General features: G+C 44.3%; 2 long non-coding RNA genes and 3 gene segments (V, D, J or C); 2 read left to right on the top strand and 3 right to left on the bottom strand.

Annotated features, from left to right (window-relative positions):
* LOC123584378 overlaps positions 1-15,694 on the bottom strand; it is a 208,305-nt gene extending 192,611 nt beyond the window's left edge. The window contains 2 exon segments of the C gene segment in view: positions 15,195-15,499; positions 15,582-15,694. Coding sequence covers positions 15,195-15,499; positions 15,582-15,627 — 351 coding nt within the window.
* Positions 1-20,083, bottom strand: part of LOC123584377 — a 271,648-nt gene that overhangs the window by 108,484 nt on the left and 143,081 nt on the right.
* The window catches only part of LOC123584376, a 105,004-nt gene that overhangs the window by 56,410 nt on the left and 28,511 nt on the right, over positions 1-20,083 (bottom strand).
* LOC123584388 overlaps positions 1-20,083 on the top strand; it is a 180,578-nt gene that overhangs the window by 44,698 nt on the left and 115,797 nt on the right. The gene's annotated exons all lie outside the window — the stretch shown is intronic.
* Positions 1-20,083, top strand: part of LOC123584386 — a 92,625-nt gene that overhangs the window by 44,398 nt on the left and 28,144 nt on the right. The window lies entirely within an intron of this gene.

Genomic DNA, 20,083 nt, shown 5'->3' on the forward strand with positions numbered 1-20,083 from the left:
TGTTTGATGGGTACAGGGTTTCTTTATGGGATGATCAAAATGCTTTGGAACCAGAGAGAGGTGATGGTTGCACAACATAATGAATGTACAAAACAGCACTGAATTAACACTTCAAAGTGGTTAATTTTCTGTTGCGAATTTTATGTCACTTAAAAAAAGGAACAAACACAAGTTCTGCAGGTGGAAATTGGCATTGATAGGAAAGTGCCATTCCTAAAAAAGAGAGACTTAAGCCAATCACAGACCAAAAGGGAATGCATTTTTTCTTTAATACATAAAACCTTTTAAAAAGTCATATTTGTTGAAGTGGCAAGTTTTTAATAATTGTGTGCACTCTTCTCAACACATGTATTATTTTTGTTTTAAATTAAGAAAAAACAGTACAACTGCTACAACCGTATACTCAGTTTCCTGTGAGCTCTGTTAATGAATCTCAGCACAAAAGCAATCTAAGACACAACAGGAAACTCTGCCTTTGCTCACTTCTGCACCTGCTTCTGGTCTGAGCCCTGCGCTTGTGTTCTGGGCACCCTGTGGTGGCTCCTCACTGCTCTCTGGTGACCTGAGCACCCCCTGTTGGTCCTGAGTGACCCCTGGTGACCTGAAGACACCCTGGAGTTCTGAGCCCCCCGGTGACCTGAGTGCCCCCTTGTGGCCTGAGCACACCCTGGTGACCTGAGTGCCCCCTGATGTCCTGACTTCCCCTGGTGTCTGGAGCACCACTTGGGAATGGTTGCATCTGAGCAGCCCTTCATGACCTGTGCCCAGCCCCTCCTGTGTCCCTGCAGGAGGTTTGTGTCTGGGCTCACAATGATGCCCACTCACTCTGTCTCTTGCACAGTAATACATGGCCATGTCCTTGGTGGTTGCTGAGCTTAGCTGCAGGGAGAGCTGGTTCTTGGACATGTCTGAGTCCATGACTAATCGATCTTGGAAAGATGGTGGGTAGTCTTTATACCATCTGGGCATGTAGTACATCCTCCCTGGCCACTGGAGACCTTTCCCTGGAGGCTGCCTGAGCCGGTTCCAAGTAACACTCTTGCTGGAGACAGTGTCCCCAGAGATGGCACGGGCGAGGGACAGGACCTGTGAGGGCTGCACCACACTGGAGCCCGACTCCTGAAGCTGCATCTGGGACAAGACAACTGGGGACAAAAGGAGGCAAGGTTAAATACCACATAGTTCTGTCAATGCTGCTGTGAACCATTGAATCCCCCGGATACCGACCCCACGGGAGACCCAGTATGGGGAGGAAAATGAGGAAGAAGATAGGCATTTTGCTGGGTCAGCCAGGTGCCAGCAGGCTCTGTGGCCCCTTGCAGGGATGCTATATTTAAACTGGAAACCACACCTGGCATTTTCTTGAGCATCACTAGCTGATATAAGGTCCTGGGCTCCCATCGCCTGCTGAGGCACAAGGCCTAGCAATTCTATGGCTGGGTTTCTCCAGATGCATGCGCTTAGTGCAGTGACTCCCAGATTCCGTGCATGGAATCTTCCATTTAATGCTATTTATTTTGGAGAGAGAGAGAGAGAGAGAGAGGAGAGAGAATCTGAAGCAGGCTCCAAGCTCTGAGCTGTTGGCACAGAGCCTGATGCAGGGCTCAAACCCACGAACTATGAGATCATGACCTGAGCTGAAGTCAGATGCTTAACTGAGGCACCCAGGTGCCCCAGATCTTCCATTAATACTGGAGTCTGGGGGCGCTGAGTGGCTCCGTCAGTTGACTGTCCGACTTCAGCTCACGTCATGATCTCATGGTTCACAGGTTCGAGCCCCATGTTGGGCTCTGTGCTGAAAGCTCAGAGCCTGGAGCCTGCTTCAGATTCTATCTCCAGCTCTCTCTGCCCCTCCCCTGCTTGTGCTCTGTCTCACGGTCTCTAAAATAAATAAACATTAAAACAAAATTAAAAAAAAATACTGGAGTCTGTATGCCCAGATCCCATTCATTCATTCACTCACTCATTCATTCAACAAACAAACCCTGAAGGCCAGTTACACAGCAGCATCCCTGCAGGTCCTAGGACCTATCAGCCAACAAGACAGATGCAGCCATTCCCTGGGATCATACCTGGGTCCTTGTGACTGAGACACAGAACAGCCACTCTGGCCCCAGGAAGCTCGTGAGTGGAAGGACAGCCAGTCAGTGTTCTCATCCCTGAGGACCTACAGAGCCAGGGACATAGGCCTGGGTTTGTGTTTTGCATCCAAATGGTGGGGTGCAGTCAAGCCAAGCTAAGTGGGCTGTGGCTCTCAGCATGGAATCATGGACAGGAACAGGTGTGACCCAGACAGCCGGGATGGTGGACATGGCCCAGGATGGGGGGTTGGGGTGAGTGGGCAGGACCCCTTCCTCTCAAAGCACCCCAGTTGTCAATCAGCAAATGGTGATGGCTAATGACAGATACATGCTGTATGAGGGTCTTTGAAGAGACTCCCTGTTTGGTGACACATGGATACAGGTGCTAGGTGTCCGTCCTGGTACTTTCCTGAGCAGCTCCCAGCTGGCCACATCCTGAGCCCCACTGTCCTTGGGCCTGTGGTCTTCAGCAGTCAGACATGCTGCATCCATGGTGTGAGGACAGGGGATGCCACCATTTCTCACCACATCCAAGAAGCCTGTAGGCTGGCCGACTGCTAGGGCCTGCCTACCACTGTTGGTCCCTGGAAAATGCTGACCTGCAGAGGGGAGGGCAATGGGGTGGCCATCTCCCACACTACTCTGGTCAGTGGGAGGAGGGCAGGGCAATGTCTCTCAGCTTTGACACCCTGTACAGTTAAGCCTTCATCCCTGGCCTGGAGAGCTGTGCCTCTATGTGGAACACACATGGGCATGACCCAGGAACATGCATGGCCGTGACCTGGGAACAAGCACAGGCGTGACCCGGGAACATGCACAGCCATGACCGGGGAACACGCACGGGCATGACCTGTGAACTCCATCCAGGGGCAGGTTCCCCAGACCTGAGGTAGTCTCCAGTGGAGCTCACTGGCTGGCATCACAGTGCCTGAGACTGGAGACCCTGCTGGGGGACTAACCTCCAGCAGCCCCACAGTACCACCATGGGGGGTCCTGCAGAGCCAGAAAAGAAGGGCTCTGAAGGTAGGTGGGAAGGCTGGTCCTCATGCCATTTGTGCTGACAGTCGGGGCTGGGATCTCTGCAGCCCCCACGGTGAGTCGGCCAGTGTGACCTCATCACAGAGAAGGGCCTGCAGGCTGGGAGGCTGTTTTCCCATAAGTGGCACACTCAGTGCCCTCACCAACTTCTTCACTGAGACTTTTCTTAATTCACTTTAAGGTCTGACTGTGGCCCAGAGAGAGAAGAAACTTTCCTGCCTGAGTTGCTCATCTCATTGTGGTTTCTGCCAGGGAACCTGCCCATCGCTGGGGTCCAGGCTTGCCTGCACAGGAGGAAGACCCTGCTTGGTTGGGGCCACAGCAAGTGTAGTAGGGCTGCTGTGGCAAATCAGAAACCTCCAGGCTGTCAAATGCGTGGCCAGCTTCCTCCTGGGGGCCTCATTTCCTGGGCAGGCTGTTTCCTGTGCTGGGTGCCGAGGAGTTCTGATGCAGGATGGGGTAGTGTCTAACTGAATTTTCTAAGAGATGGACAGAATACCCCTAGGCCTGTGGCACTTGGGAATGAGGACCTCCCTGAGAGGGGATACAAATGTCCACCCCAAGTTCTTGCCAGGGCCCATGGTGCAGCTTTGGAACAGGAATCACGGCTGCTATGGATGTTTCTGTGGGAGGTGCCATAGCTGAGGTGCTGTCCCAGCCCCTTCCCTCCCCAGAACCATCCCCGAGGCCAACCACAGTGGCTCACCCTCACCCACAGCCCTACCCTTGCTGTGGCTCCCCCTGAAAGCCCACCCCGGGCTGCAAGGAAGAAAAGTAGAACTGTGTCTGTTCAGAGATTGCACCATTATACGTGTACAGAGTCTTGAGGCATCTACAAAGAAATCTATTGAAACTAAGTAATCAAGGATTCTTTAGTATACAAGCACCCAACATGTGGAAAATGAGCCTGGGAAGAAAAATGAAAACAGCAATAACATGAAAAACAACCATGAAATACGATGGTAGAAATCTAAAAAAGGTGCAAGGTGCTTGTGCTGAAAATTATGAAGCAGTGCTCAGAGAGTCTAAATACAAGAAGAGATAAGCCATACAGTACATTTATGGGTTAGAAAACTCAGTGTACTCAAGGTGCCAGTTGTCCCTGAATAACACCCAAGTTCCAGTTCAATCCCGGCAAAAATCCCGGTGGGTTTTGAAAATTGACAAGATGCTTCTAAGATTGCAAAGGAGCTAGAATAGCGAAGCATTTTGAAGGAGAACAAATTTGTAGTAATCCACTGCCAGAGATGAAGATTCACTCCAGTCCACAGCTATTAGGACCACACTGGTGTTACCACACAGTGTGCACAGTCAGCCCTTCGTGGCAGCAATGCCCATGCGATTCGGTGGGGACAGCACGGCGGAGGGAGTCTGTGCCCTTCAAACGGAAACAACGTTGATCTGAACCGTATGCCATAACAACAATTAGAGAAGTTTCACACACCTAAATATAAAAGATAAAAATAAAACTTGCAGAAGAGAACAGGAGAATATTTTCGTGAACTTGGGATATTTAAATATTTCCTTCAAAAGAACAACTAAAAAAATGATATAAAATTGGACTTCTTCAAAAGGAAGCTTTAAAAGAAACTAGCGAGGGGAAAATAGGCAATCTACAGGCTGAGAGAAGAATTTACACTTACATTTATATTTATATGCATATTTAAATTTAATACATACCCCTAAAAAGAACTCCTTCTATCATACATATTTTAAAGAGTGTAAATTAAGAAAAAGAGACAAATAAATCGATAGAAATGGACAAAAGACTTTGAAAACCACCTAAAAGTTAGACTATCCAAATGGCCAATAAATGTGGGAAGAGGCCTGAGCACCATTATCCACCTGGGAAATGCAAATGGACCTACACTGACCTACCACTAAAGAACGGTGAGCTGAGGGAGGCTGGCTCCGCCAGGAGAGTGAGCGTGTGGAGCAACTCGACCTCAGGCAGGCGGGGCAAAGACAGCGGGTTCAAACACCAGTCGAGGATGGTTGGCAGTCTCTGACAAGTGATGCACTTCACTTCTGCCCCAGGAATCCCGATGCTGTTACACACCCAAGAGAAATGGATGTATTTCTTCAGCAGAAGACATTGCCGAGAAGTCTATACCAGCTGTATGAGTTTCCGCTGGCTGCTGTAACAAATGACCACAAACACAGAGGTTTATTTTTTTTTAAATTTATTTATTTATTATTTTTTTAACGTTTTATTTATTTTTGAGACAGAGAGAGACAGAGCATGAACGGGGGAGGGGCAGAGAGAGAGGGAGACACAGAATCGGAAGCAGGCTCCAGGCTCTGAGCCATCAGCCCAGAGCCCGACCCGGGGCTCGAACTCGTGGACCGCGAGATCGTCACCTGAGCTTAAGTCAGACGCTTAACCAACTGAGCCACCCAGGCGCCCCTAACAGAGGTTTAAAATAGCACAAATCTCACTCAGTCTGAAGCCTGGTGCTGTGGGGCTGACGTGAAGGTGTTGGCTGAGCCATGTTCCTCTGGAAGGCTCTTGAGGGGCTGCCTGCATCACATGGCTTGCAGTCTAATAGACGTCTAATTCTGCTGTCATGTCTCCTATTTAACTGACTCTCCTGCCTCCTTCTTACAGTGACTTTCGTGATTATTCTGGGCCCAGGGCGAGTCAGGACAATCTCTCCATCTCAAGAGTCTTAACTGTGTCTGAAAAGTCCCTTTCACCATGCATGGTCACATACTCACAGCCCTGGGGGCCATCACTGTGCTGACCACAGTGGTTTACTTGATATTAGCTGCACGTTGGGAGTAATGCAGTTACACACCAATTTGAGGACAGATAAATAAACTGCTATATATCCTTGAAATTTAATATCACACAGTAATTAAGAAAAGAACAAACTGTGTAAACAACAATACAGATGCATCTTTTGAATGAAATCAAAGACATATAAGTAAAAAGTACATGATTTCATGTATATGAGGCTGCAGGAGAGGGTGTTCCATTGTTATGGGAGCTGGAATAAAGTCATCTTTGGCAAAGTGGGTGACGAGGGGTAAATGTCAAGATGCTGTGCTCTGTGGCAAAATTCTAGATGCTGATATGTGCTGTGGTCACAAACATATACATATATGATTTAAAGATTAGTACCTTTTGCACATGATACTGTGTGCACACATCTACACATACCCGTGTATTCATTATACCTAAAAAATTTAAAGGCAAAGAGATAGAAAAAATACATACAGAAGGGGAGATAATGCTTAGAGTTTAATTTGTGGAAAAGCTTAATAAAATTAATACAAACCGAGTGTGACAGAGGGAAAAAGAAAGAAAGCAGAAATTACCCCTAAGGGGAAGGAAGGGGACACCATGAAAGATCCTACGGCTAGATATTAAAACAGTAACCAAGACATAGTCTAAGTAAACTTAAGGAACTAAATTGGAACAATTAAATAAAACAGACAAAAACATTCATGAAACTTTGGAAAACTGGCACAGGAAGCAACAGAAAATATGAACGGTGCAGTGTCTTCTAAAGAAATTTAATCCACAAGTGTGATATTTATCATCAAAAAAGGGAAAACACACTTCATCTCAGTTTTACTGGCACATCCCCCCAGTTACTTAAAAAAGAAATAATGCCGATCTCACACAGCCGTGCAAGGGACACTGCCCAGTTTGCTCCAGGACAACACTGCAACCTTGATGCTGAAATCTAGGAGAGTATCACAGAGGGAATAATTACAGACTAATCGTGTCTCATAAACAATAAAGCAAAAACAAAGCAATGTGTTAAACAGCAAATCAGTCAACATACTAAAAGGAAAATACAACGTGACCAGATAGGATTTTTTATGGACAAAGGGATAGTTTAACATTTGAAAATCAATGTTGTTCACCATGTTAACACGCAAGGGAGAAAAAAAAAAAAAGAGTCAGTAGGTGCAGAAAAATCGTTTGATAAAACTCAAGATACATTTATGACTAAAATCCACAGCAAATGTGACTAGAAGCTAATTCCTTTAAGAAAGGGCATATATGGGGACCTGACTCTGCTGCCACTCTTCTTTTAAAAACTGGGATTTATTTGACATACAGCAACATTCCTCATGGTGAAATACTGAGCGTTTGTTTCAAGGTGTATGGTAAGACACTATTTCTAGTCACACTGTTTGGACGTCCCAGTCAGAGCACATGGGCAGCTGGGTCTCAGCAGGTAAACAAATGCTCCTGGAGACTGCCAGTGATGGGCCACTCCTGGAGATGACTCCCACAGGTGTGGCAGGATTAAGAACACGACTTCAGGACAGAGAGGCCCCTGGAAGAGTGTCTGTGGGTGCTGGGATCACTGGGGCAAATGGGAATCTGGAACCTACCCCCAGAGAGTCGGTGAGGCAGTGGCAAGAACTCCCGACCCCCTCTGATTGTTCTGCCGCCACCTTGCACCTGCAGCCAGCTGGCCAGGGAACAGGAGGTATCAGGACAAATACAAATCTAAATTGAAACAAAAACAGTCAAGGGTCCGACTCGATTTTGGCTCAGGTCATGATCTCATGGTTTGCGGGATCGAGCCTCCCATCTGGCTCTGTGCTGACAGCTCGGAGCCTGCTTGGAATTCTCTCTCTCTCCTTCCCTCCCTCTCTGCCCCACCACTGCTCGTGCAAGTGCTCATCTATCTCTCTCTTCCAAAAAAAGTCATTTTTCCTAGTGCAAGAGAGATAAAGAGATCTCCTCCCCCCCCCTTTCCTTAGAGACTTTGGGATTATGAATTCTTTCTCTGCTTCTCTGAAATGTATGTAAGACTTTATAAGCTAAATTGACCTGTTGCCAGCGAGATCACCCAGGCATGTTCCCTCAAGGACCTGGGAGCCATGGCTTTCAAATGTCATCATCTGGGAAGGCAGCGCCCCATCACCCAGTTTCTGTGAGACAGAGGGAGCCTAACTTCACAGGCACCTGACTCCAATTTGCAAGCCTACTTCCTGTCATAAAATATGGGAAATTTACTTTTCCTTTGGATAAAGGCAATTAGTGAGCACTGACGTCCACCCTAATTTCCAGGTGAATTTGTGATAAACAGTGCTGTCAACTTCTTGAGGCTGGTTGCATCTCTGTCAAAAACCTATTGGCCATGTTTGTGTGGATGGCTTTCCACACAGAACTCAGTTCTGTGCCATTATCTATTCCTTTGCTAGGATCACACAGTCTTTATTGCTGTAATTGTATTGAGACTTAAGACTGTGTATGATCCCCCCAACTTGGTTTTCAGCACTGTTTTGGATGCTTCAGTTCCTTTGTCCATATAAATTTAAAACTCAAGGGGCGCCTGGGTGGCGCAGTCGGTTAAGCGTCCGACTTCAGCCAGGTCACGATCTCACGGTCTGTGAGTTCGAGCCCTGTGTCGGGCTCTGGGCTGATGGCTCAGAGCCTGGAGCCTGTTTCCGATTCTGTGTCTCCCTCTCTCTCTGCCCCTCCCCCGTTCATGCTCTGTCTCTCTCTGTCCCAAAAATAAATAAAGGTTGAAAAAAAAAATTTAAAACTCAGTTTGGCCAGATCTACAAAAAAGTTTGCTAATAGTCTGATTGACATTCTGTTAATTCTGCAAATCAGTTTGTGGAGAACTGAAATCTTTCCTATGATACACCTTGCAATATGTCTCCATTTATTTATTTATGTCTTCTTTGGTTTATTTTACCTAGAGCATAGGTCCATTTACAGGTTTTGTTAGATTTATATCTAAATATTTAATCCTTTTGGGGGGATATTGCAAATTGTATTTACTGTAGTCAACATGCGTGTGAGCATATACAATGGCCTCCATGCAGGAAAAGGTTGAAAAGAAAGGCAGTAAGAAAAAGGAAATGAGGGGCGCCTGGGTGGCGCAGTCGGTTAAGTGTCCGACTTCAGCCAGGTCACGATCTTGCGGTCCGTGAGTTCGAGCCCCGCGTCGGGCTCTGGGCTGATGGCTCAGAGCCTGGAGCCTGTTTCCGATTCTGTGTCTCCCTCTCTCTCTGCCCCTCCCCCGTTCATGCTCTGTCTCTCCCCATCTCAAAAAAAATAAATAAAACATTAAAAAAAAATTTAAAAAAAAAAATAAAAAAAAAAAAAAGAAAAAGGAAATGATTATGGTGCAAGTTAAGAAGGAAATCATCGAGAAGTACAAACGAGGTATATTAGTGGCCAAAATTGCAGGATTTTATAAGAAGTCTACATTGACTATTTGCACAATATTAAAGAAGAAAGAAGAAATAAGGAGGCTAGATGCAGCCGAAGGAGTCATGAGAATATCAAAGCAATCGCCATGTGTTCTGGAAGATGTTGAAAATATGCTTCTGGTTTGGATAAACAAGAAACAACTAGCAAGTGATACTGTGACTGAGAACTTTACCTGCAAGAAGGCAAAGGCCTTGTACACCGACCTTGCAAGTAAACTGCCAGGTACACCAAAGGAAAATGAAAAAGGCCTCAAGGCAAGCAGGGGATGGTTCAATAACTTTAAGAGGAAAAGTGGCATCTGTAGTGTTGTGAGGCATGGAGAGGCTGTGAGTTCAGATGCTAAGGCAGCTGAGATGTTCGCTACTGAGTTCCAGAAGCTCATGGCTTCCGAGTGTTACCTGCCAGAGCAAGTTTTTAACTGCGATGAGATGGGGCTTTTTTGGAAAGAGATGCCAAAGAGGACATGCATTACAGAAGAGAATGCAGTGCCCGTCACAAGCCCATGGAAGACCATCTCGCCTTCTTGTTTTGTGCTAATGCAAGTGGTGGTTTCAAAGTCAAGTCCCCGCTCGTGTATCATTCTGAGAATCCACAAGCCTTCAAGAAATGCAAGGAGAGCCAGTTAAATGTTCTGTGGAGGTTCAAGGGCAAGGCTTGGGTCACTCGTATCTTGTTGAGTAGATCAACAAGGTCTTCAGTCCTGCAGTGAAGAAATACCTTTTAGAGAAGAATCTGCCTTGGGTTATGGGTGATGCTCATGCTTGGCCTCCAGGCTTTGAGGACGACTTACTGGAGGGATTTGAGTTCATTAAGGGCAAGTTCCTTCCTCCCAACACCACTCCAGTCCTCCAGCCCATGGATCAGCAGGTCATTCAGAACTTTGAAAGGCTTTACACCAAAGCACGATTTCAGCGATGCTTCGAAGTGACCAAAGGAACAAATCTTGCCCTATGAGAGCTTGGGAAAAATCATTTCCACATTGTGAACTGCCTGAAGATCATTGATAAAGCCTGGGATGGGGTCACCAAGAGAACCCTCAATTCTGTTTGCAGAAAACTGTAGCCTGGTTGCGTTCTTGGACCTGACTTAGAGGGGCTTGCTCATGAACAGCAGCCGCAGCTGCCAGTTGTCGATGAAGCTGTGTCCTTGGGGAAGACCAGGGGACTGGAGGTGAATGAGGATGACATTCAGGAGCTGGCAGAGGAGCATGGCCAGGAGCCGACACCGACGAACTGATGGGTCTGCATCGCGAGCAGAGGTTATGGGGGAGATCTTGTCTGCAGAGGAGGAGAAAAAGGCCAAGGAATCCCTCACTTCAAATGAGATTTGGGAGATGTGTAAAATGTGGGAAACAGTGAAACATTCTATAGAAAAGCACCACGCGAACAAGGCTGTAGCAGTGCGAGCAATGAATCTGTTTATTGATAACGCAATGCCACATTTCTGCAAAATCCTCAAAGGAGATGAAAGCAAGTGTCATTGGATAGGTTACTTGTTAAAGTTGCACAAAAAGAAAAAAGATTCCACGGAGCCAATAGCAGTGATTCCGTTAGTGAGAGTGAAAGTTGGCCTACACAGTAACCGTCCTCTCTCTTGTCTCCCTTACACCAGCCACAAAGGTTTTCAAAGTAAGTGAAGGTTACTTTGTTTCTTTTTTTATATTTTGTATTTTCATTATTATTTTGTATTATATTGTGGCATTGTAATCATTTTTTATGTAAATTTTTGGTTTGTGATATGAATCGTCTGAGTTTCTGTTATTTCTTATGGGGAAATTCACTTTGATATACAAGTGCTTTGGATTACAAGCATGTTTCCAGAATGAATTATGCTCACAAACCAAGGTTTTACTGTATCTTGTTAAGGATTTTAGCATCTATGTTAATAAGGGATACTGGTCTGAAGTTTTCTTTCTTTGTACTGACTGTACAGAGAATGTGGTCTCATGAAACACAGTGTGGAATGTTTTTATATCTCCTCATTAGATTTTGTTATTGATGATTTGTCTCTTTTTCCTTTGTCAGTCTTGCCAGCAATTGGATTGATCTTTTCAAACAATCTGCCTTTGCCGTTGTTCATTTTCTTTATTGTTTTTCTGTTTTCAATTTCAATGATCTCCATTCATCTTTATTTTCCCTTTCTTCTGATTGATTTTAGTTTATTTTGATTTTCCTTTTCTAATTTCTAAAGTAGAAGCTTAGGTTATTAACTTAAGATCTTTATTATTTTCTGGTGTAAGCATTTAATGCTATGTGTTTCCTTCTAAGCACAGATTTTGATATTTTGTAATTTTGTTTTCAGCCAATTTTGCCTTAAAATTTGGAATATAGTTTCACTTAGTTTAGAATTCTAAGTTAATGGCTTTAAAATTTTCCTTCAGCACTTTAAAATTTGCCTTCTGCTTTGGTTGTTTTTCATGGAAAGTTTTGATGTTGTTATTAACCTTGTTCCTGTCTTCATGTTTTTTTTCTTTGCTGCTCTTAGGATTTTCCTTGGTTTTCAGGAATTTTATTTTGATGTGTCTTGATTGAATTTTCTTTAGTTTTATTCTTCTTGGGGCACTTTGGTCTCCTTAGATCTGTTGATAATTTACATCAAATTCTGAAAATATTTTCCTTGATTCCAGTTATACATTATATTTACATACACATATGTGTGTATGCATGTGGAGATACATGTATACACACATATGTATGTATATGTTAGACTGCTTCTATTGTCTGTTACATTACAGGCACTTGGATTTTGCTTTTGGAGACATACATTATTCTGTGCTAAATTTTGGATGGTTTTTATTACTCTTCTTCAAGTTCACTCATGTTTTAATATGCAGTGTTAATCTTATTACCCGTATTTTTCATTTCACGTATTGTATTGTACTTTTTTTAACTCCTGGAAGTTCAAAATACAGAACAGTGCTAATAAGATTCTTTTTGTGTTACGTAAAAGTATTGTGTGTTTATGGGGCGCCTGGGTGGCGCAGTCGGTTAAGCGTCCGACTTCAGCCAGGTCACGATCTCGCGGTCCGTGAGTTCGAGCCCCGCTCAGGCTCTGGGCTGATGGCTCAGAGCCTGGAGCCTGTTTCCGATTCTGTGTCTCCCTCTCTCTCTGCCCCTCCCCCGTTCATGCTCTGTCTCTCTCTGTCCCCCCAAAAAAATAAACGTTGAAAAAAAAAAAGTATTGTGTGTTTTATTCAACACAGGCAGGCTGTGAGTGGACCATAGCCAGAGGTCACTGGTCACCTGGGCTGCAACATCATGCCCTTGGCCACTGCCCAAGGGATTTCTCAGTTGCCTCCTTAAAATTGAAAGATTTCCTGGAGTAGAGAACCAAGGAAGTATTAAGGACTCCTGACTATTTAAATTAATTGAGCAGAGGTGGTAAGTGACTTTACCTGTGGGGTGGTGTTAAAAAAATGCAACACATGGAGAAAGACAATGAGTCCTTGGGGGAGGCATACACTCATAGGGAATAAAATCACACACCAGACTAATGGAGGACATATGCTCCCATGCATGGGCTCAGGAGCTGGTCCCTATGCTGTGTAGTCCTGAGCACCCTCTGGTGTCTTAAGTGACACCCCCCCCCCCGCACCACGTGACTGACCTGAGCAACTGCTGGTGACCTGAGCGCCCATGGTGGATCCTGAGCGCCCCCTTGTGTCCTTAGCTCTCCCTGGTGACCCAAGCGCCCTTTGGTGACCTGACCACGCGCTGGTGTACCCAGCGCCCCCTGGTGGCCTGAGAACCCCCTCATGACCTGAGGTCCCCTGCAGCCCAGCACCTTCTGTTTCCCTGCAGGGGGGTTTGTGTCTGGGCTCACAATGTCCACTAGCTGTGTCTCTTGCACGATAATATATGGCCATATCCTTAGTGGTCACTGAGCTCAGCTGCAGGGAGAACTGGTTCCTGGATGTGTCGGCAGTGATGGAGATGCGGCCCTGTGTCTCCGTCTCTCTGTCTCTGTCATCTCTGCATCTCTTTATCAGTTTAACAAATGCTTTTAGTTTTATCTACTGTGCTGAAACTTTCCTTTTAGTAACCAACCAATATATTTTAGAGAATGTTTTGTCCACCTTATTACAAAATTTTGTTATTATTTTACTTCAGGGTGGGTTTTAAATATGGATGCACGATTTTTGGAATTGAAGATTGTTATCACTATCACAGTGTTTCATAAATGGTATTTCCCCTGGGGTATGGGATTGATGTATTGAATTATTGTACCACAGGAACGGGAGTTTTCATTAAAAGGGTCCATTGCTCTTTTGGGGATATAGGTATACCAAAGCACATGCAACTGCCCACATTAAAGTGGGCATATCTGATAACATTTAAAATCATGTTCTCGGGGTGCCTGGGTGGCTCAGATGGTTGAGCGTCCGACTTCGGCTCAGGTCATGATCTCACAGTCCGTGAGTTCGAGCCCCGCGTCGGGCTCTGTGCTGACAGCCCTAATTCGGATTCTGTGTTTCCCTCTCTCTTTGACACTCCCATGTTCATGCTCTGTCTCTCTCTGTTTCAAAAATAAATAAACGTCAAAAAAATAAAAAATAAAAAATAAAATCGTATTCTAATACTTTGAATTATAGGAAGAGAAATGGATCATTATTTCAAATTAAGTTTTCTCAGAATTACCATAAACATTATGTAAGCTTTTCATATGTGTACCAGCATTTTGTCTTCAGTGTCTTGTGGGTTTCTTATTAACAACATGTGGCCACATTTTTGCTTTTTCTTCTAGATATTATACTTCTTAATTCCTTTCCATTGTGAGGAACCCAGCCAAGGGGAGGATTCTCCTTCCTGTACCATACATACTGGAATGGCTGGTGGAATACTATAACATTTGAAACAAAAAATGAGCTTGGACGTAAGAGTCCAAGCTCTTGTCAGCATCCAGAAATAGACTAAAACTAAAGAGCATTTGAACTGAGAATGAAATCAGAATATCCCCCTGCATTTCCGAAGTGGCTTTCATGCACCCAGGATGGGAACAGCCACACAGCTTGTGAAGCTGGACTTAGGTGGGATGCTGTAATTCATTCAGACCAAGAAGCCAGGTGGGAGACGCCCACTCCCTGGAAGCAGTTGTGGACATAGTGGTAACCCAGACACTGAGCCCCTGCTGTCCGTGAAGTGGTCTGAGTATTTCACTCGCCAGGTTGGAGCTGAGAAATTACCCTCGTGGAATGTCAGAGAGGCAAGTGGACCCTAGGAGGAAGGAGCAAGATGCCACCCTATACAATGTGCCCTGACCAGGGGTGAGGGCTCCTGTGATGATGTCTTGTAGTTAGAAGCCATATCATACACCAAGGAAAGAAGGGCTGTGGGCAATCTGAGGACCAATAAGGGAAGGTAACCCTGTAGAGATGGCAGACCATTTCAGGTGTAATTTTCTAATATTATAAAATGGATAATATCTGTGGGTTTCAGTTAATGCCAGCGTTTCTATTTCCGATGAGCTACCAGGGGTCTGACCAAGAACGTGCCGGAGAAGGAAGTAAGGGGAGACACAGCGCTGATGCGTTGACCTCTTGGAGCACTTCCCACACATCGTGCAAAATGGCATCATCTACATGGTCCAAACATCACACTGGGACTGAAACAAAGAACGCAGGCAAGAAAGAAAGGGAGGTCCCCATAGGGTCAGAGCGCCAGGAAGAGAAAGCTCCAGATACTGACAGTGGGGACCTCGCTCCTGCTCTGCCCCTGTTTCTGGGCTGGTCCCTGTGGTGAGGGGCCCTAAGCACCCCCTGATGTCCCCAGTTCCCCTGGTGGGTCCTGTGCGCCCTCTTGTGGATCCTGAGCGCCCCTGCAGCCCAGCCCCTCCAGGTCCCCGCACCCAGGTTTGTGGCTGAGCTCGCACTGACTTTCCCTCACTGTGCTTCTGGCACAGTAATACACGGCCGTGTCCTCGGTGGCCATGGAGCTCAGCCGCAGGGAGAACTGGTTCTGGGCTGTGTCAGCAGTGATGGAGATGCGGCCCTGGAAAGCCGGGTTGTAGCTGGTGCCACCTGACCAGTACCCCAGCCACTCCAACCCTCTCCCAGGGCGCTGGCGGATCCAGTTCCAGTAGTAACTGCTGGTAACGGAGCCTCCGGAGACAATGCAGGTGAGAGAGAGGGATTGTGAAGGCTTCACCAGTCCTGGGCCGGACTCCTGAAGTGTAAGTTCAGATAGGACACCTGGGGGGTAAGGAGAGTCATGGTGAGTCTGTTTCATCCCACAGAAAGGCCCTAGTCTATCCCAGAGCCCCCGGATCCTCACCCAGGGGAGCTGCCAGCAGGCAGAGGAGGGACCACAGCATCTGCATTTCTGTCTTCTGGATGGAGACCCAGCACACTGGCCTTGGCCTGTGATGCGGGTCTTTTCTGGGAGCACCTCAGGTGATTTGCATGTGGGTCCCGTGGAGCAGGGGAGGCATTAAAAATGCTGAACCCGGGTGACTGTCGCCAGTTCCTGGTGTCCTGGTGTTGGGTGGTGTGGGGACCCACTGAGGCTGGTCCCAGTGATCTGGGCTCCAGTTCTGCCTGTGCTGATTTCTGGCCCTGTTTGCTTGAGAGGGTTAGTGTTGCAGTTGATGAAAATTTGGAAACCTTACCAAGTTTCTCTTATATTCTATTGTCAGGCTGTGCAACTGTGGACTAAGTTTCAAGCTCCAGGGCTAAATGTTCACAGAAACGGAGGATGAGGCAGTGGTCCAGAGTCCAGGCCCTTGACTGCCTTCCTGGTTTGGGTCATTCTCCTTCTCCATTCAGATATGGGGTCCTGGAAATGATTGTAATGGATAGGATCTCCAGTGCTCCATCTGTAGGAGGGGGCATTAGGAGATATACTCCAGAATTTACATAAGAAAAGGAGCTCATCCATATGAGGAGCAGGGCAGAAGGATCGGTGGCTGTGTTTGGACTCAGGTCATGAAGTTTCCCTGAAGGTGGAGAGGAGACACTGCACTGGAAAGGAGGTCTAGTAGACCTCTGCGTGTGGACATTGGCATTCCCATTCTATTTCCCTCTAGAGAGTCAAGAGAGTTGGCAGTCAGGCCATTACCCACCAGGAGTAAAATGAATATCTATTCAGGTGAGAAACATGATATTTAATTTAAAAGTTATAACTTTGCCTGAAAAGTGGGGTCCCCAGTTAAAAAGCCAACTTCCTTCAAGATATCTCTATAAGCCACAACATACAAAGATTCTTTAGTCAGAATTCTTGTGAGTCATTCCTAAATATTAACACTCTACTATAAGTAGTAGAAGAGATCTCCAAAACAACTACACAGAGAAGAAGAAAAGGAAACAAAGACTTGGACAGGAAATCTGTACAGAGAATGGAAGAGGGAAATAAACAATCTATGTAATACATTATCTGAGGTAGAAAAATACATTAATAAAATGAAGGTATGAATTCAACCAATATGAGTAGAATGCTGTTAAAAGGGTGAATGCATATAGGAATGAAAAACCACCTGGGAGTTTCTAATAAAGTTGAAATTATGTTTTAGGCTTAGAAGACTAAGTTGATATAATACTGGAGAACAATGAGAATTTCTATAGAAAGAGCAACACGATTAGTAAATACTCCATTGTGTTGATGTCCCACATTTTCTTTATTCATGCTCATATTAAGGACATTATGAATGAAGCTGCCATAAACATTCATGTGCAGACTTTAATGTGGGTATTATTCCTAATTTAGTCCCATAGATAAGTAAGAAGACATTTCCTGGTTTGTGTCCTAAGTTTGGTTCAGATCTGTAAGAAACTGCCAAGATGTCTTCCAAAGTACTTATACCATTTTGGATTTCCACTAGCAATGAGTTAGCTTCTTTTCCATCTACATATATATATTCCTTGGTGAGGTGTCTGTTCAGATCTTTTCTCCATTTTTACACTGGGCTGGTTTCTTATGGTCAAATTGAAGAATTCTCTGCATATTTTTTTTCAAATTTTTATTTAAATTCTAGTTAGCTAACATATAGTGTAATATTGGTTTCAGGAGTAGAATTTAGTGATTTGTCACTTACATGTAATGCTCATTATAACAAGTGCCCTCCTTAATACCCATCACCCATCTAGCCCATCCCCCACCCACCTCCCCTCTAGTAACCATCAGTATGTTCTCTATAGCTAAGAATCTGTTTCTTGGTTTTCCTTTCTCTTTTTTCCCAATGTGATTGTTTTTTTTTCTTAAATTTCACATATGAGTGAAATTATATGGTATTTGTCTTTCTCTGATTGAGATATTTTTCTTAGCATTATACTCTCTAGCTCCATCCACATCACTATAAATGGTAAGATTTCATTCTTTTTATGGCTGAGTAATATTCCATTATATATATAATATTCCATTATATATGTGTATATATATATATATATATATATGTATATATACACATACATATATATCTGTGTCTCACATCTTCTTTATCCATTCATCAGTTTATGGACACTTGGACCTTTTCCTTAATTTGGCTACTGTCGATAGCGCTGCTATAAACATTGGGGTGCATGTGCTCCTTCACATCTGTATTTTTGTTTCCTTTGGGTAAAAACTTAGAAGTTCAATTGCTGTATCAGAGAGTAGTTCTATTTTTAACTTTCTGAGGAACCTGCATACTGTTGTCCAGAGTGGCTGCACCAGTTTGCACTCCCACCAACAGTGCAAGTGGGTTCCCCTTTCTTTGCATCCTTGCTGATGCCTGATATTTCCTGATTTGTTAATTTTGGCCATTCTGACAGGTGTGAGGTGGTATCTCATTGTGGTTTTGATTTATATTTCCCTGATTACGAGTGATGTTGAGAATTTTTTGTCATGTGTCTGTTAGCCATCTGGATGTCTTCTTTGGAAAAGTGTGTATTCATGTCTTCTCCCCATTTCTTCCTTGGATTATTTGGTTTTTTTGAGCGTTGAGTTTGATAAGTTCTTTATAGATTTTGGATACTAACCCTTTATCATATATGTCATTTGCAAATATCTTCTCCCATTCTGTAGGTTGCCTTTTAGTTTCCTTGATTGTTTCTTTCACTGTGCAAAAACGTTTTTATCTTGATGAGGTCCCAGTAGTTCATTTTTGCTTTTGTTTCCCTTGCCTCAGGAGACATGTCTAGAAAGAAGCTACTAAGGCTGATGTCAGTGAGGTTGCTGCCTGTGTCCTCTTCTAGGATTTTGATGGTTTATTGTCTCACATTTAGGTCTTTTATACATTTTGAACTTATTTTGTGTATATTGTAAGAAAGTGGTCCAGTTTCATTCTTCTGCATGTTGCTGTACAATTTTCCCAACCCCATTTGTTGAAAAGACTGTCTCTTTTCCATTAGATATTTCCTGCTTTGTTGAAGATTAGTTGACTGTATAGTTGCGGGTCCATTTCTGGATTTTCTGTTCTGTTTCATTCATCTATGTGTCTGTTTTTGTGCCAGTACCATACTGTGTTGATGATTACAGCTTTGTAGTATAGCTTGAAGTCTGGGATTGTGATGCCTCCAGCTTTGGTTTTCTTTTTCAGGATTTCTTTGGCTATTTGGGGTCTTTCATTGTTCCATAAAACTTTTAGGACTGTTTGTTCTAGCTCTGTGAAAAATACTCAAACATCTACTCAAAGAGCAGTATTAAAGGCCACTATTATGGGTTTACAACAATTTCCTAACCAACCTATTAATATTGTAGTAGATTCTCAATATGTAGTTTATGTGATAGAGAATATAGAACAGGCCTCTGTTAGGGAATTAACGGATCCCTCCTTATTGTCATTATTTTTAACTTTACAAGGCTTACTAGGTGAACAAGCATACCCTCTTTTTATCACTCACATAAGAGCACATTCAGGTTTACCTGGACCTTTAACAGAAGGAAATGAGTTTGCAGACCAATTTGTTGACTACAATATAGCTTTTAAAACTGCTCGATTATCTCGTGACTTTTTTCATCAAAATTATAAGTCCCTTATTAAACAATTCCATCTCACAGTTACTCGAGAGAAACACATTGTTGCTGCTGGCCCTGACTGTCAATAGCAATCAGGAGGACACAGCAATGGGGAATAAACCCCACAGGTCTAAATGCAAATAAGCTTTGGCAAGCTGATATGACATACTATGCCCCATTCGGGCATCACAAATATATCCGCATGTCTGTGGAAACCTTTTCAGGATTTATAATGGCCTCTATTCACACTGGAGAAAGTGCAAAAAATATCATTCTTCATTTTTTTACATGCACTTTCACAATCCAGTAAACCTCAACAAATTAAAACTGACAACAACCTGGATACCTTTCCTCCATGGTAAAGGCATTCTTCCAAAGTTGGAATATACAACACATTATGCGCATACCATATCACTCTACCAGACAAGCTGTTATAGAACGTACACATGCCACTTTAAAACAAATGCTTCACAAACAAGAGGGAAAACACAAAATGCTTCCCCATGGAATTCACTATATAAAAACTTCTACATTCTAAATTTTTAAAAATTGTGATTCCCATGGCCTCACAGCTTCCCACCAGTATTTTGCACCATCTCCCAGCTCAAATATCAGAGCCAAGGTGCTACTTAAAGACATATATTCATGGAAAGGACCATATGAACTGATCACATGGGGACGGGCATATGGATGTCTTCTTCTCCCATCAGGATCCCACTGGGTTTCTGCCTGTCTGATTAAACCATACCAGGAGTTGATTCAACTCTCTTCCTCAGATGGCCAATTTGTCCTTACAAGGACAACAGGGGAGACAATGCCCGCAAATGACCAAGGTATATGACGTC

This window comes from Leopardus geoffroyi, chromosome B3, assembly GCF_018350155.1.
Source record: "Leopardus geoffroyi isolate Oge1 chromosome B3, O.geoffroyi_Oge1_pat1.0, whole genome shotgun sequence".
NCBI classification, from domain to species: Eukaryota; Metazoa; Chordata; class Mammalia; order Carnivora; family Felidae; genus Leopardus; species Leopardus geoffroyi.